The following is a 12,372-nucleotide window of genomic DNA, read 5'->3' as shown; positions in this document are numbered from 1 at the left end:
AATGTGGGTTTACCTTTTTGATTTTAATAAGTAGGGTACCTACTGTAGGCCTCGCTAGGTAGAGGCATCTTTTCCGAAGCACGATGGGGAAAAAAGACTACAACTCAAAGTAATACCTGCGTATACCCCGCTCGCCCTTTCAAGTTTGATTTATCCTATGGCGGCAAGAAAAGTATGTATTATCATAAATGATCTTGTCGATTTCATACGTATCGATTTCGCAATGTTCGGTTGTCAAAAACGTCAAAAGTTCACTGCCTTGGACGAACGCGTGTGGACGCCCATCTTGGATAGATGTATGCCTAGGCGGAATACACAATAGGCGTTTGGCAGCCAAAAAAAGGACCGCTTTTGGCGGTGAAATATGTTAGCAAGGTCAGGTAGGAGTCGCGAATTCAATCGCATCTAGTGGTTAGTGTGGTTCGCAGCAATGTGATCAGAAACCTTTTTCATGGAAAACAATTGGTACGACAACTGGTGAGCTAGCTTTGTTGTTCAATAACACACCAGATGACGCCTTGACCAATGGTTTATATGCTCTGTGGCAGTTGTGCACGTACAAGCTATGCACAAACGGTATTCATATATGTGAGAAGGAACGGTATAGTAATTCAAAATATGACTGCATTTTTATGATACAGATTAACCTATGCTTGGGAGATTCAGGAGGGGAGAAAGCACCGTTTGCGCCGTGATACCATAACCGTAGACCCCTAAAAAAAATAAAAGCAAGGCACACAAGCCGAATAGGTTCATTCTCCCGCGAGGGCGTACACCCACATGTGTCCTATCCTTTTTTTCTCCTAATGCCCGGACCAAATCCAAAGACATCCCAAGTTCTTCAGTTTCCACACCCTGGAAAAAGACCCTCATACTCTGGTATTGGGGCAAGACAAAGTTGTAAAATAAACCCAAAACGCCCGCTTATCCCGTATGCTTATGATGCTGAATACAACCAAGGAAATTGTTGCGAGGGATGGTTGCCCGCACGATGTCGTTGAACTAATCGCCGAATTGACCTCTAGGTCACGATTTCATAGTCGAAGGTTTGGAATCATTTGCTGGTGTACCAAAATTCAGGACCATGTTATCATCGTCATCGTCATCATCGAATCCAGTACTGTTGCGGAGACTGGTTGGTGACCACAGGCCTATAGATGTCTTACGTCCACGACCTATTGACAGACTCGAAGGCTTACTCAAGCCGAATGATGAGACACCACTTCCAACCGTAATACCACCTCCACTTCCGTTGGTGGCACAGGAAGTACCAAATACAAACCTAGGAGTGGTGGAGGAGCCACTAGAGCCTCTGCGACTGGCGCTCAGGGAATTGCTAGGCACATCCCCTCCCCCTCTCACTGTTTCTTGGTAGGAGAAATTCGACGTGGAAATAGAGTGAGAGTGAGTGTAACGGTTCCGGGCAGTGGCGATACTAGCAACGGAGATGGATGTAGACCGCGACAGATTCGGTGCTTGGCCAGGGATACGCAGATGGTCCGTGTTGGCAAACAACTTGAGATCATAGTAGTGATGGATGGGTATCATTCCCTTCTGGCCCGTGTTCGTTCGCTGGATGTTCTCATGTATTTCCTGATCAGGCTTCCGAACCGCCATTGTAAGTGACGCCATGGCAACGTCTGCGAGGACTGGTTGATGGGTAATGGCGCCAATCAGTGCATTGCATCCCGCACCATGCGATACCAAGATAACGATAGATTCGATCTCCACGTCGTCGCTATCTTCGGATTCCTGGGCCTGGGTTGACTCTCTCCGGCCGAACCGAGAGACCGTCTTGGTGACCATCTTGGTAGGGTGCTCGGCCTTGGAGTACCAGTCAACTAGCATCTGAATACCTGCACGAAACCTTGAATGCATCGAGGTCCATTCTTCGGGGAAGGAGCCACCATCGCCCCATTCAAGAGGAGCCCGCATCGAATCCCATTGGTAGTCAATATCACAGCACGCATCCCGAGCATGTGCGACATAACCCGGAGGAATAGTGCTATTGTTGTTGATTGCATAATGGGGAACTGGGGGGACGTAGCCCATGGCTGGGAAAGGATGACTGGCCGATTGCAGGGCAGAATCGGGTTGGGACTGGCAGGTACTTTGGCTACTGGCGCTCTCGCTCCTAGGCACAGAACTGGCCACACCGGGCAGGTCATCCTTTTCCAGAAGGTCAATGGAGCTGTGCGTGCGCTGCGGGGTCGGGCTCCAAAGCTGCCCTTGGAGATTTGAGTGATTGTAAGCGTTGAAATGAGGGTAGCTGCTGTAATCTTCGCGTCTGAGGAGATCTGCCTTGGCGCTTGCAAGCATCATGACAGACTCGGGTGGCGGGCTGATGAGCTCATAGTAGCTAGGTGACAGCCACTCACCCAGAAAAGCGTCCAGCCGGAGAACAGATTTACGGATGGCCGTCCCTTGAACTACTTCTATCTTTAAGGGTGCTGGGCCAGAAGCGGAATTGGACGCGGTTGACGGCCTGGCTCGGTGTCCGTGGGCAAAGTTCCCTGAAAGCTCTTTGTCATCGCCACCCGTAGAGGGTCCGAATGGGGTCGAGTCTTGTGCTAAGCCGGCACTGATGGCAACGGAGGTCTGGATGCATCGCAGAAACGGGGAGCTGTGGATGACGACCTCGTAACGTTTGCGTGTCGGTTTCGCCGTGGGATCGGTTTGCGCTGCAGCCTTGGCAGCTGTCTCATCCTCCTCGACTCTCTCTCGGATAATGTTGGCTATCCGAGCTCCAAGGTTTTTGGCTTGGTTCCAGCCACCATACGTGAGGGGGGGATCGTAGGGGGTCGGCGACGTGAGGTGCCAGTCTTTGTCGGCTACATCGAGGCGCAATCCGTGCCTGTTTAATAGCATGGTCAGTTACGTCCGGACAAAGTTGGGGACACAAAGGCCACAAGATGCCATGCAGGAAGCAACGCCGTGGCCATCAAGGTACACAAAAATCCAGCTTACCTCACAACGAAAAGGTATGCTGGGGGCTTGCCCATATTGGTATCTTGTAGACCTTGGGTATGTTGATGGCTAAGACAGAAAGCGAGGTATCGAGGACGTCGAAACAGCAGCTGGTGCTTTATATGGGCCTACGGACTCTTGTTCCGGACGGACAAAGGAATGATGTATGTCTGAAGATTTCAAGACTCGAAACTCAGGGTCCGATCTCGCGCGGTGGTTTGTGTGTAATGGGTGGAACCCGGAGGATGGAGCAATGGAAGCTGGGATCCAGGCTCTTTCAGAGTACCTAGGCAAGGCGTCCCGTCCCTTTGACGTGAGGAGGGCAGGCCCACGATGACGATGGGTTGCGGAGAAGTCTGTCAGGGCTGAACCGAGGCCTCTCGAACTAACAAGAGGATGGGCCCGTCACGATCGATGTCTGTGCAGTTTTGAAATCGAGGCTGGGGCTGAGTACTGTGACGGGCGAAGAATCTGGATCGACCGGTGGAAGACGGCTAGGGAGGACTGAGAGCAGGCGGAAAGTTGGAAGACTGGAGCGGACGGAGATAGACGGTACCGGTAGTTGGCCGAAGGTTTATAGCTGAGCCAACGTTGGAGACGGGAGGGGAACTGGAAGGGAAGGAAAGGCTACAGACGCAAAGCAGTCGTAGAATTAGTCACCTGGGGTCTTGGGTTGTGATGCGAGAACGGGCGTCCGATTTGGGATGTCTGGCTGCGAGGTAAACAACAAGCCTCGTAAGTAATCAATGTAATGATGGCCGGGCCACTTGCAGTGTTTTCTGCAGGCGTGTTGCAAGGTTCCCGTCCCTCTCGGTCGGGCTCTAATATTTCTTAGTGTAATGTTAATAGAGTTGACGCACACACAAGCGGGGCTGCAGCCAGTTTAAAGTAGCAAGCCGGCAGGGTACCTAGGTAGTGTAGCGGCTGCTGGGGTGTGAATTAGCGCGCAATGGTGGAGGAAACATGCAGCGTCAAAGAATCGATGGAAGCTGCCGGACGGGAGTTCCACTGCGAGTCAGACTTGAACAAAGGCGTGCTGGGAGAAGGAACCATGGAGGTGACAAATGCAACTGAAGTCTACCTAGCTAGCTGGCGACTGACCTTCTATGAGCCAGGTGATTGCTCGTTTAACTCCAGGACGTGCCACGCTTGCGAGAGAGGGAAAGCTCTGGTCTGATTCTCGTCTATGGATGTCGTCGACTAACTGACTGACTAGGCGCTGTGACGCAGGTGTATGGAATACGGACGAAACTGAGAATGAGTGGCTGTTTTCGAGCGAGTATTTGAGGTGAAGAGATTGTAACTCATGTGAACGGGGAGAAAGACCCACGAAATATACAGCATAGGGGACGGTTAGTAATACGTAGAGATGGAACTTTTCACCGGCTGGACCCATGGTACTTCCCCCTCTTTGTCATCCAACTAAACGTAAATCTCGGATGCCGTGGGGTTATTACCAGATGCACCTTGTCGTCACTTTATATCACATGCCGTTGTTCCAAGTCGTATTGATTGGACGTGTGACTTTTGTGGTAGGAGGATCATGATACCTCCAAGTGACAGATTGTGATAAAACTGCCTCTGCGGTAAAGAGACAACAACAACTGCAGTGACGGGCTTGAAAATACCTGTATTCACCACTCCGACGGGAGATGAGCACCGCGCGCTTGAAGGACGTCCGTACGAGAATCAATGTCCGTACAGGTCGATGCCGATAGAGGCAGTGACATGGCTTCTGCCATACAATTGAACTGAGAACGTGAGCTTTGAGCCTTTGAAATATTGGCTTTCTTGCTGATGACAACATAACACAAAAAAAAAAAAAAACTTGCAGAGATGTGATCCTACATACACTTTGGATGTGCTTGTGTCAGATGATCGTTTGAAGTTTTCGGGCAGGGAAGCCTTTTTTTTTCAGCCAAGCCTGGCTACCTAGCTTGCCGTCCAGGGGGCAGCGGCACCCCTCCATTGCTGGCGGGTCGCCGGGGGGGCAAGAGTTGTCAGGATATCCCTGGAAACGGTTCATTACACCAAGGATTATGTAAAGCCGCCAACTGCATACCTAAACGAACGCGCCCATGACGGTTTGCAGGCACCGCAACGCAGTTGGGATTGGCCCGGTTTCTGCGCTCTCAGGCTGTGTTGCACAACCTCGACACGCACGCTTCAACCAACACCGTCTCTTTCACACAACCGAAACCAACGACACAAGAACCGAGCGGCCGACTGCCTTGATCATGGGTCGCAAAGGGACGACGGACACGTAAACACTGAAAAATCAGAATACCATCCAAACCGCCCCATCCACACGATACTTTTCGACACTCGGCGACACTCGACCGAGGTACCGTCACCGATCCCGATATTTCGGATCCGGACCAAACAAAAGATGAAGCTTGGCAATATTCTCCGGCTGCCGGCCCTCTTGGGCGCGATGCTGCTCGGCACCGCCGCCGTTGTTGAAGCCGAACACACAAGTAACTGGGCCGTCCTCGTCTGCACGTCACGGTTCTGGTTCAACTACCGCCATCTTGCCAATGTGCTGTCCATCTACCGCACCGTGAAGCGCCTCGGGATCCCCGACTCGCAAATCATCCTCATGCTTCCGGATGACATGGCATGCAATCCCCGCAACGCCTTCCCGGGAACTGTGTACTCCAACGCCGACCGTGCTGTCGATCTCTATGGCGACAACATCGAAGTGGATTATAGGGGATACGAAGTCACGGTGGAGAACTTTATCCGTCTCTTGACGGATCGCGTGGGCGATGAGATGCCCCGGAGCAAGAGGTTGTTGACAGACGATCGGAGCAATATTTTGGTGTACATGACGGGACACGGAGGCAACGAGTTTCTCAAGTTCCAGGATGCTGAGGAGATCGGCGCATTTGATTTGGCGGATGCTTTCGAACAAATGTGGGAGAAGAAGAGGTGTGATCTCCTACGCGTCCGCTTTGCGCAAGTGCTTCGACGATGCTAACTCCGTTCACGCCTAGATACCACGAGATCCTCTTCATGATCGACACCTGCCAAGCAAACACCATGTACAGCAAGCTATACTCCCCAAACATTATCGCGACCGGATCGTCCGAACTCGACCAGTCGTCCTATTCTCACCACGCCGATAACGATATTGGAGTCGCGGTCATTGATCGATACACTTACTATAACCTCGAGTTTCTCGAAAACGAAGTCAAAGACACTAGTAGCAAGAAGACAGTCGGTGACCTCTTTGACAGCTACACATATGAAAAGATTCACTCGAACGCGGGAGTGCGCTATGATTTGTTTCCCGGAGGGGCGGAGGCAGCACGCAGCCGCCTTGTAACAGACTTCTTCGGTAACGTACAAAACGTGGAGGTTGATGGGTCTAAAAACACAACTCTAGAAGAGGACTTGCTTGCGCTGAGCAAGACCATTGCGGCACTGAGGGAAAAGGCAGGCGAAGAAGAAGCCATCTCGGTTGGGAAGGGAAACGCGGCCAGAAATGAGACCAGGAAAGAGACCAAGAACGAGACCCTATTGACGCACAAGAGCCAGTTCGCCAAACCTCTTACAGATGATGACTGGTTGATGAAGAAGCTCTCTGCGCTGGGAGCTGTTGTCGGATGCGCAGTGTTATGGCAGATGGGGTCGTGGCTCGAATCTGCACAGAAATAAGGCAGTAGGGGAGGTGGACTCTAAGACTTACAAATAATGTTATGCTTTGTTTACTTTTCGGCGATCGCACTACGGTACAAGCGTGTCCTTGAATTCCCTCGGCCACGCTGAACACAGGTCGAGATATCTGAGCTCAACCCCGAGCCCCTGACTTTCTTTCAGCATCTATCTATGGAAGGGTTAGGGTTGGCACCGGAACATGGTGGGGCAGGCAAAGTTCGTGCTTTGGTTGTCCTCCCGTCGTCCAAAATGGAAAGTTCAGTTTCAACCATCCACTCACTTACATCGATCCTGCAAAAACACCACTAGGCCTTCTGAACCCATCCCGGCGACTAACTTTCACCTTCGGGAAGAATCGCCATGGTTTCGCTCACAACTAAACAACCTTGACTAGTTATTCTGTGATCACATAAAATAATAAAGTAGTCGCGGCGAAAAAGATACCACCACCATGAGCGACGAGCCCAAGCCCCAACAAAAGGTACGCTGCCAAGACGGTCCTTGACATGTTGCTTCTGGATCTTCGTACTTATTGAATGCAATCTACATATGACTCAAAAAACAAATTTACGTGGCGTTCTTGCACAATGGTGAATGGTCTGCGGCCAGTGTAGACTGTCAGTAACTTCACTACCGCAGCTACTACCATAGCCAATTGCCAACCAATCAGACAACATTCACCATGTCCTATCTTGTGACCTGTTGCTAACATCTCATTGCAGTTTCTCCCTCTGAGGGAGCTCAGTCTAAACTCAAGGCCTTTCGTGAAGCGTGCCATTGCCTTTTCATGTGACGGCGAGCTGGCCGTAGCCGCCGACGATTCCGTCCATGTCTACGTCCCAGAGTTTCCAGACCTCACTAAACGACGACAGGAGAAGGAGAAGCTGGCTCAAGCACAGGTTCAGCACCATCAAATCTTGGTACCTGGCTCGCACACCCCGTCAACGTCCTGGTCTGATGATGAGGAAGGCCAGAGCAAAAGCCGGCGCAACAACCCGAGAGCCCAATTCTCCGAAGGCAGCAAACACATGCCTGTCTCCTACCCGCCACTAGATCCACGAATCAACAGGGAGCTTTTCCAGACGCAGAATCTTCCGTTTCCTTACGACAATCAAGCAGCTGCTGGCGGTAACGACGATGACGACTCTGATAGTGAGGACAACGTCTCAGATGCGCTGAGCTCTGCTGCTGACTCTGATGATGATGACGGTGTCGGCGCCCATCAGCGCGCAAATCAACCCTTTGGCGCTGGCTTCGGGCCCATTACTGGCGTGGGCAGTAGCATGAATCATGTTGTGCGGATAGCCTGGTCGCCCTCCGGGTTGGGACTCAACCGGCGACCCATACTCGCCATATTGACGGGCTCTGGCACATTGGCCATGTACGGAGACGACAGCGCTGTGGCCAATATTCTACCGAGGGCAAACGAGGGAATGCTGCAGCGTAGAGAGCTGATTTCGTGGAGTGTGCTTTGGGGCGTCGGCGAAAGGCTGATGGTGCCTGGTCAACAACTTGTCTTGACAGAGAACATCCATGGGTTTGCGTGGGCAAAAGAGATTGCACCGGGACAGGCACTTCTCGCTACGATTAATGATCAGAGAGAGGTAGCACTTATTAGTGTGCAAAGTATGCTGAAAGTCGACGAAACCAGGAGTAAAAGCAGCATTTCCTTGCTGGTCGAATCCAAGGAAAGCTTGGTGTGGTATGTGAATGAGGTGGCGAAATTCCAGTGTTCAGGGCCTCATCCAAAGGGGAATGTGAGTATCTTTCCAGTCAGAACTCTGCATGGGAACTCGAAGCTGACGCGGTATGGCAGGTTATGGATCCAGACTGGGTCCCTTTTGGTACATCATTCGGCATTAACTTTAGCCCGTGGGTAGAAGAAGGTGATGGATGCAGTTGCCTTCTTTCCTACGTTGATAGGAACTATGTCGGCTTCCGTAAAGTTACGCTTGCCTCTAACTGGAAGCGAGGAGAGCTGCCGGAACTCAAGTCTGAGGAGACGGACACTTACGGCAGATGCCTACACCTTTCAACAGACTCGTTTGTGGAGTTTGAAGACGCTGTAAGCCACACCGCCACTGATTATCTAGGCAGTGTTTTGTTTGAGGCTAACGGTTATGGACAGGTTTGGAATGCAGGCAGGGTCAAATACTGTCGTGGCTTCATCGTCACGGGCTTTGACTACAAGCCATTTGAGGTAGCTGTCGTTGGCGGTGAGGAATACAGCTGTGAGTCTCATGATTCTAGTGATTGTGGAACGACATATATGGATGAAGCTGTTGACCAGCAATCAACGAATCCTATCATCGGTGAGTACCCTTCCATTGTCAGGCCTTGAATTTTTGCGTCCTTGCTGATATCCAACATAGACCTCGTCATCCACCGTCCAGACCTTAAGAAGCAGACACCCGTTCCGCTGTTTACTCTTATTCGCATGTCGGCAACCTCTACCAATCTCGACTGGTATGAGACGAACGTACCTGCTCTTCCTGGTGAAGTTGCTACGTCGATCAACGAGGATAGTGACCTTGTTAATTCGCCGAGCGAGACTCACGAGCCGCAATGGGTGACTCAGGTTTTGCAAAAGTTGGCTGTCAGTGTTCCCGCAGACATGCATTTTAAGCGGGGTTACGGAGATGATGATGATGTATCAGTGGCGTCTGACGAGTCCGATGAGGACGAAGATCTGGACGACGATGACTTTTATGGCAACGACGATGATAACACCATCGACATGACCAACAATGGGAAAGATGCAATGGCGGTGGCGCCAGAAGTTCCGGAAATCCACCCACATCGGTTTAGACTACACGGTCTCACGGTATCATCCGGTGGGAACGTCACGGCCATGATTGCCAGTTTACATAGCACGCAGCACCCGGAGCGCGGCGGTTGGCACACGGTCCGATCAACTGTGTTTTTCGGAACCAAGCCGCGGAAAAGAGGGGCTACATTGCCTTACGATCAGGCCGATCAAGTGCAAGAGGCGACAGAGAAGGAGAAGGAGAGAGGCGCCGAAGAAGCCATTGATCCTGCCCTCCGTGGGCCTGAAAGGCCCTTGACTCCATCACCGGTGCCGACACGGAACTCTGTCACCAAATCAGCAGAACCTCAACAATCCCAGTCTAGGCTGACGACCGAAGCCCGTCTTTTCGAATGGCTATACGGCGGCGGCGATGAAGTTCCCGGCGTAACCATCAACCATCCCTCTAACCTCGTTAACCTCAACGCTCCTGAACACCAGTTTCCGCAGAAGCTCAATACCCTTTTTGCGTACGCCATAGCCCGCCAGAAATGTGACCTCTGCGGCGCCAGAATTTTGCCACCTGTCACCAAAAAGCAGCAACACTCACAGCAACAACAACAAAAAGACAAACGCAGCGGCCTAAGCGGCTGTGAGAACGGCCACTTCTTCAGCGTGTGCACGACAAGTGGACTGGCGATCCAAATGCCCGGAATCACGAGGAACTGCGGCGCTTGTGGATCGAGGACGATGCGGGCAGAGATCTTGGCTCGCAAATGTATACCTCCTAATCCCAAGTTTAGTGATGAAGATAAGCAGCCCGAGCAGCAGGTTAAGGACAAAGATGGCGACGTAGAGATGCAGGAAGGGGAAGGTGATGCGGATGCCCGTCCTCTGACCGAAGAGGAACAGCTGGATATTAAGAGGAAGAATGCTGAGAAGAGGATCAGGGGAGAGATCATCGCCATGTTGGGTGATGGGATCTGTGGTGGGTGTGGTGGCAAGTTCTTGAATTAGTATACTGTAACTCGTACGACACTCTTACCGTCGAGACGGCTGTAAGTGGAGACATTGCTCTGAGAGGAATGGGTGTTAAAGGAATTGTATAGTGTGAGGTCGAGGTAGTAGCCTGGTTATTCACGAAATAGGCAAAATTATCCCATCATCTGCCAGGGACCAAACTGTGCGATCCCCATTGAAGCGTCAGACATGTAGCTCTCTTGGCAGCATTAAGGAATCAGTGTCATAAGAAATGAAATGAAAATATCAGGATTTTCAAGACATATATACCTACAAACAATACCAACTACAGGTTGCTCTAGGGCGACGTCGACATCAACATAAAGGATCACGCCGCAAATCCCATGATTTTCGCAACCTTCGCGTCCCACTCCTCATCCCACCTCCTTGCCCCCTCCTTCACAGCCCCTTTCCTTAACACCTCCAACTCTCCGCTCCCTTCCGGGCTCAACAGGGTCCTCAATATGATGGACAACTCTCCATAAGTCTCGAACCCCCTCCCATTCACTCCCTCCTTCACCAACTCCCCAAAGCTCTCATACCCACAAAACGCCGCCACCGGCAGTCCCGCCCCAAACATATCCACTACCTTCATCGGCAGATCCACGCCCGAGCTGCTCATATGCAAACACACGCCCAAATCCGCGCAAGCCAAGAGCTTCGCGTAGTCCTCAAACGGCAAGAACGCCGTGACAATGCTCACATTCGGCAGCTGACCACTCCTCGTAAGCTCAGCAATCTGTGCCAAGTACATTTCCTTCTGCGGACCTTTGCCCGTAATAACTGCCAACACGGGCGTGGTCTCCGACACGGGATCAGCCGCGTACGCAACCAGCGCATCAAGCAAGATGCCGAAGTCCTCGTCGCGCGTCCAGGATGTGCTGCTGACAATCAGCTTCGTGTTGCCCTCCATGATGCTGGGTACCAGATCCCTCTGCTCAACGGGGAGCACCCGCTCCAGCACGTCCTGCCGCGCCTTCCCCCACCACATCGGCTTGAAGATCTCCGCGGGCCGGTCATGCACGGCCGTTATGGGCCCCTGGATCTTATACGGCGGCAGCCGCAGCTGGCGCGCCATGGCGTGCGTGACGGTTAGGTTGTGGTCGCCCAGTCGGCCGAAGAGGCACTCGTACAGCTTGGCGATGTAGACCAAAGGGTGTCGGGGGCCGCGGGTGGAAGATAAAATGGTCCAGCCGTAGTTGTGCCAGTCGATGAGGAGCTTGGTGGAGTGGAGACGGCAGACGAGGCTGGCGATGAAGAGGGTGGGGATCGAGGGCGGGTTCTGGACGAGCAGCCATTGGGAAGAGGGAAGGGTGTAGGAGAGGAGGGCAAAGAGACAAAAGAATTGGTGGAGGACTTTGAAGGGGGCGAAGAGGAGGAAAGGGATGCGGGCGGGACGAACGGGGGGAGGGGGCAGGGCGTGGATGGTTATGGAGGGAGAGGAGAGGAGGGAGGGGTGAGGGGGGGTTTCTGGTGAGGATGTTAGTAAATTGAAGAAGGCTGCAGCGGTGCTGCTAGACCCGGAAATCTTACCTAGATAACCAATGAGGTTGACCTTGCCGCCGTGTTTGGCTATGCTCAAGGCGTGGTACGTCATGCGTGGGCTTCGGCCAATATCACCGAGAACGAGGACGTGGACAACCACTCCTTTGCCTGAAGAGGGGCCGTCATATTTTGAGGGGCCTAGGACTAGGTATGTGACCAGTAGCGCCAGTCCTGTAAGGACCAAAGGTATTACGAGGGCAACCGGAATTGAAGCCATCACGAGTGGTGTGTTTGTGTGCAGGTACCTCTGCACATGGTGGTGTGTGTAGGTTGGATGCGGGAAGATCAGGGGCGAGGTTGGGTGCTGGGGTTACAGTACACTACACAGTAGACAGCGGCAGGCACGGGCGGACAGTATGGGACAGCTGTTCCAATCACCTCACTGCACCGTCTCATGCGCAGGAGATCGGTGGGTTTCCAGGTTTGGGCGGCAG

The 12,372-nt window shown here is 52.3% G+C and overlaps 4 protein-coding genes across 4 annotated transcripts; 2 read left to right on the top strand and 2 right to left on the bottom strand.

The window, feature by feature from the left end:
- Window positions 1-587: 587 nt before the first annotated feature.
- Window positions 588-3,464, bottom strand: NEUTE1DRAFT_145648 (uncharacterized protein; the record flags this gene model as incomplete). Its single annotated transcript, XM_009851605.1, has 2 exons — window positions 588-2,854; window positions 2,968-3,464. 2 exons carry the CDS (start codon window positions 3,000-3,002, stop codon window positions 1,027-1,029), a joined length of 1,863 nt encoding a protein of 620 aa, XP_009849907.1.
- A 1,706-nt stretch (window positions 3,465-5,170) lies between these two features.
- Window positions 5,171-6,675, top strand: NEUTE1DRAFT_129007 (GPI-anchor transamidase precursor; the record flags this gene model as incomplete). The annotated part of the gene is made up of 2 exons (XM_009851604.1): window positions 5,171-5,898; window positions 5,964-6,675. The coding sequence occupies 2 exons, from the start codon at window positions 5,357-5,359 to the stop codon at window positions 6,625-6,627; spliced, it is 1,206 nt and encodes a 401-aa protein (XP_009849906.1).
- Window positions 6,676-7,078: 403 nt separating this feature from the next.
- Window positions 7,079-10,390, top strand: NEUTE1DRAFT_80029 (uncharacterized protein; the record flags this gene model as incomplete). Its single annotated transcript, XM_009851603.1, has 5 exons — window positions 7,079-7,108; window positions 7,350-8,329; window positions 8,551-8,692; window positions 8,756-8,939; window positions 9,000-10,390. 5 exons carry the CDS (start codon window positions 7,079-7,081, stop codon window positions 10,388-10,390), a joined length of 2,727 nt encoding a protein of 908 aa, XP_009849905.1.
- Window positions 10,391-10,608: 218 nt separating this feature from the next.
- Window positions 10,609-12,155, bottom strand: NEUTE1DRAFT_121451 (uncharacterized protein; the record flags this gene model as incomplete). Its single annotated transcript, XM_009851602.1, has 2 exons — window positions 10,609-11,863; window positions 11,927-12,155. 2 exons carry the CDS (start codon window positions 12,153-12,155, stop codon window positions 10,722-10,724), a joined length of 1,371 nt encoding a protein of 456 aa, XP_009849904.1.
- Between the last annotated feature and the right edge of the window lie 217 nt (window positions 12,156-12,372).

This window comes from Neurospora tetrasperma (genome assembly GCF_000213175.1).
Source record: "Neurospora tetrasperma FGSC 2508 unplaced genomic scaffold NEUTE1scaffold_2, whole genome shotgun sequence".
In the NCBI taxonomy this organism is placed as follows: Eukaryota; Fungi; Ascomycota; class Sordariomycetes; order Sordariales; family Sordariaceae; genus Neurospora; species Neurospora tetrasperma.
The sequence above is the reverse complement of the archived record's forward strand: the minus strand, read 5'-3'. Positions and strand labels throughout refer to the sequence as shown.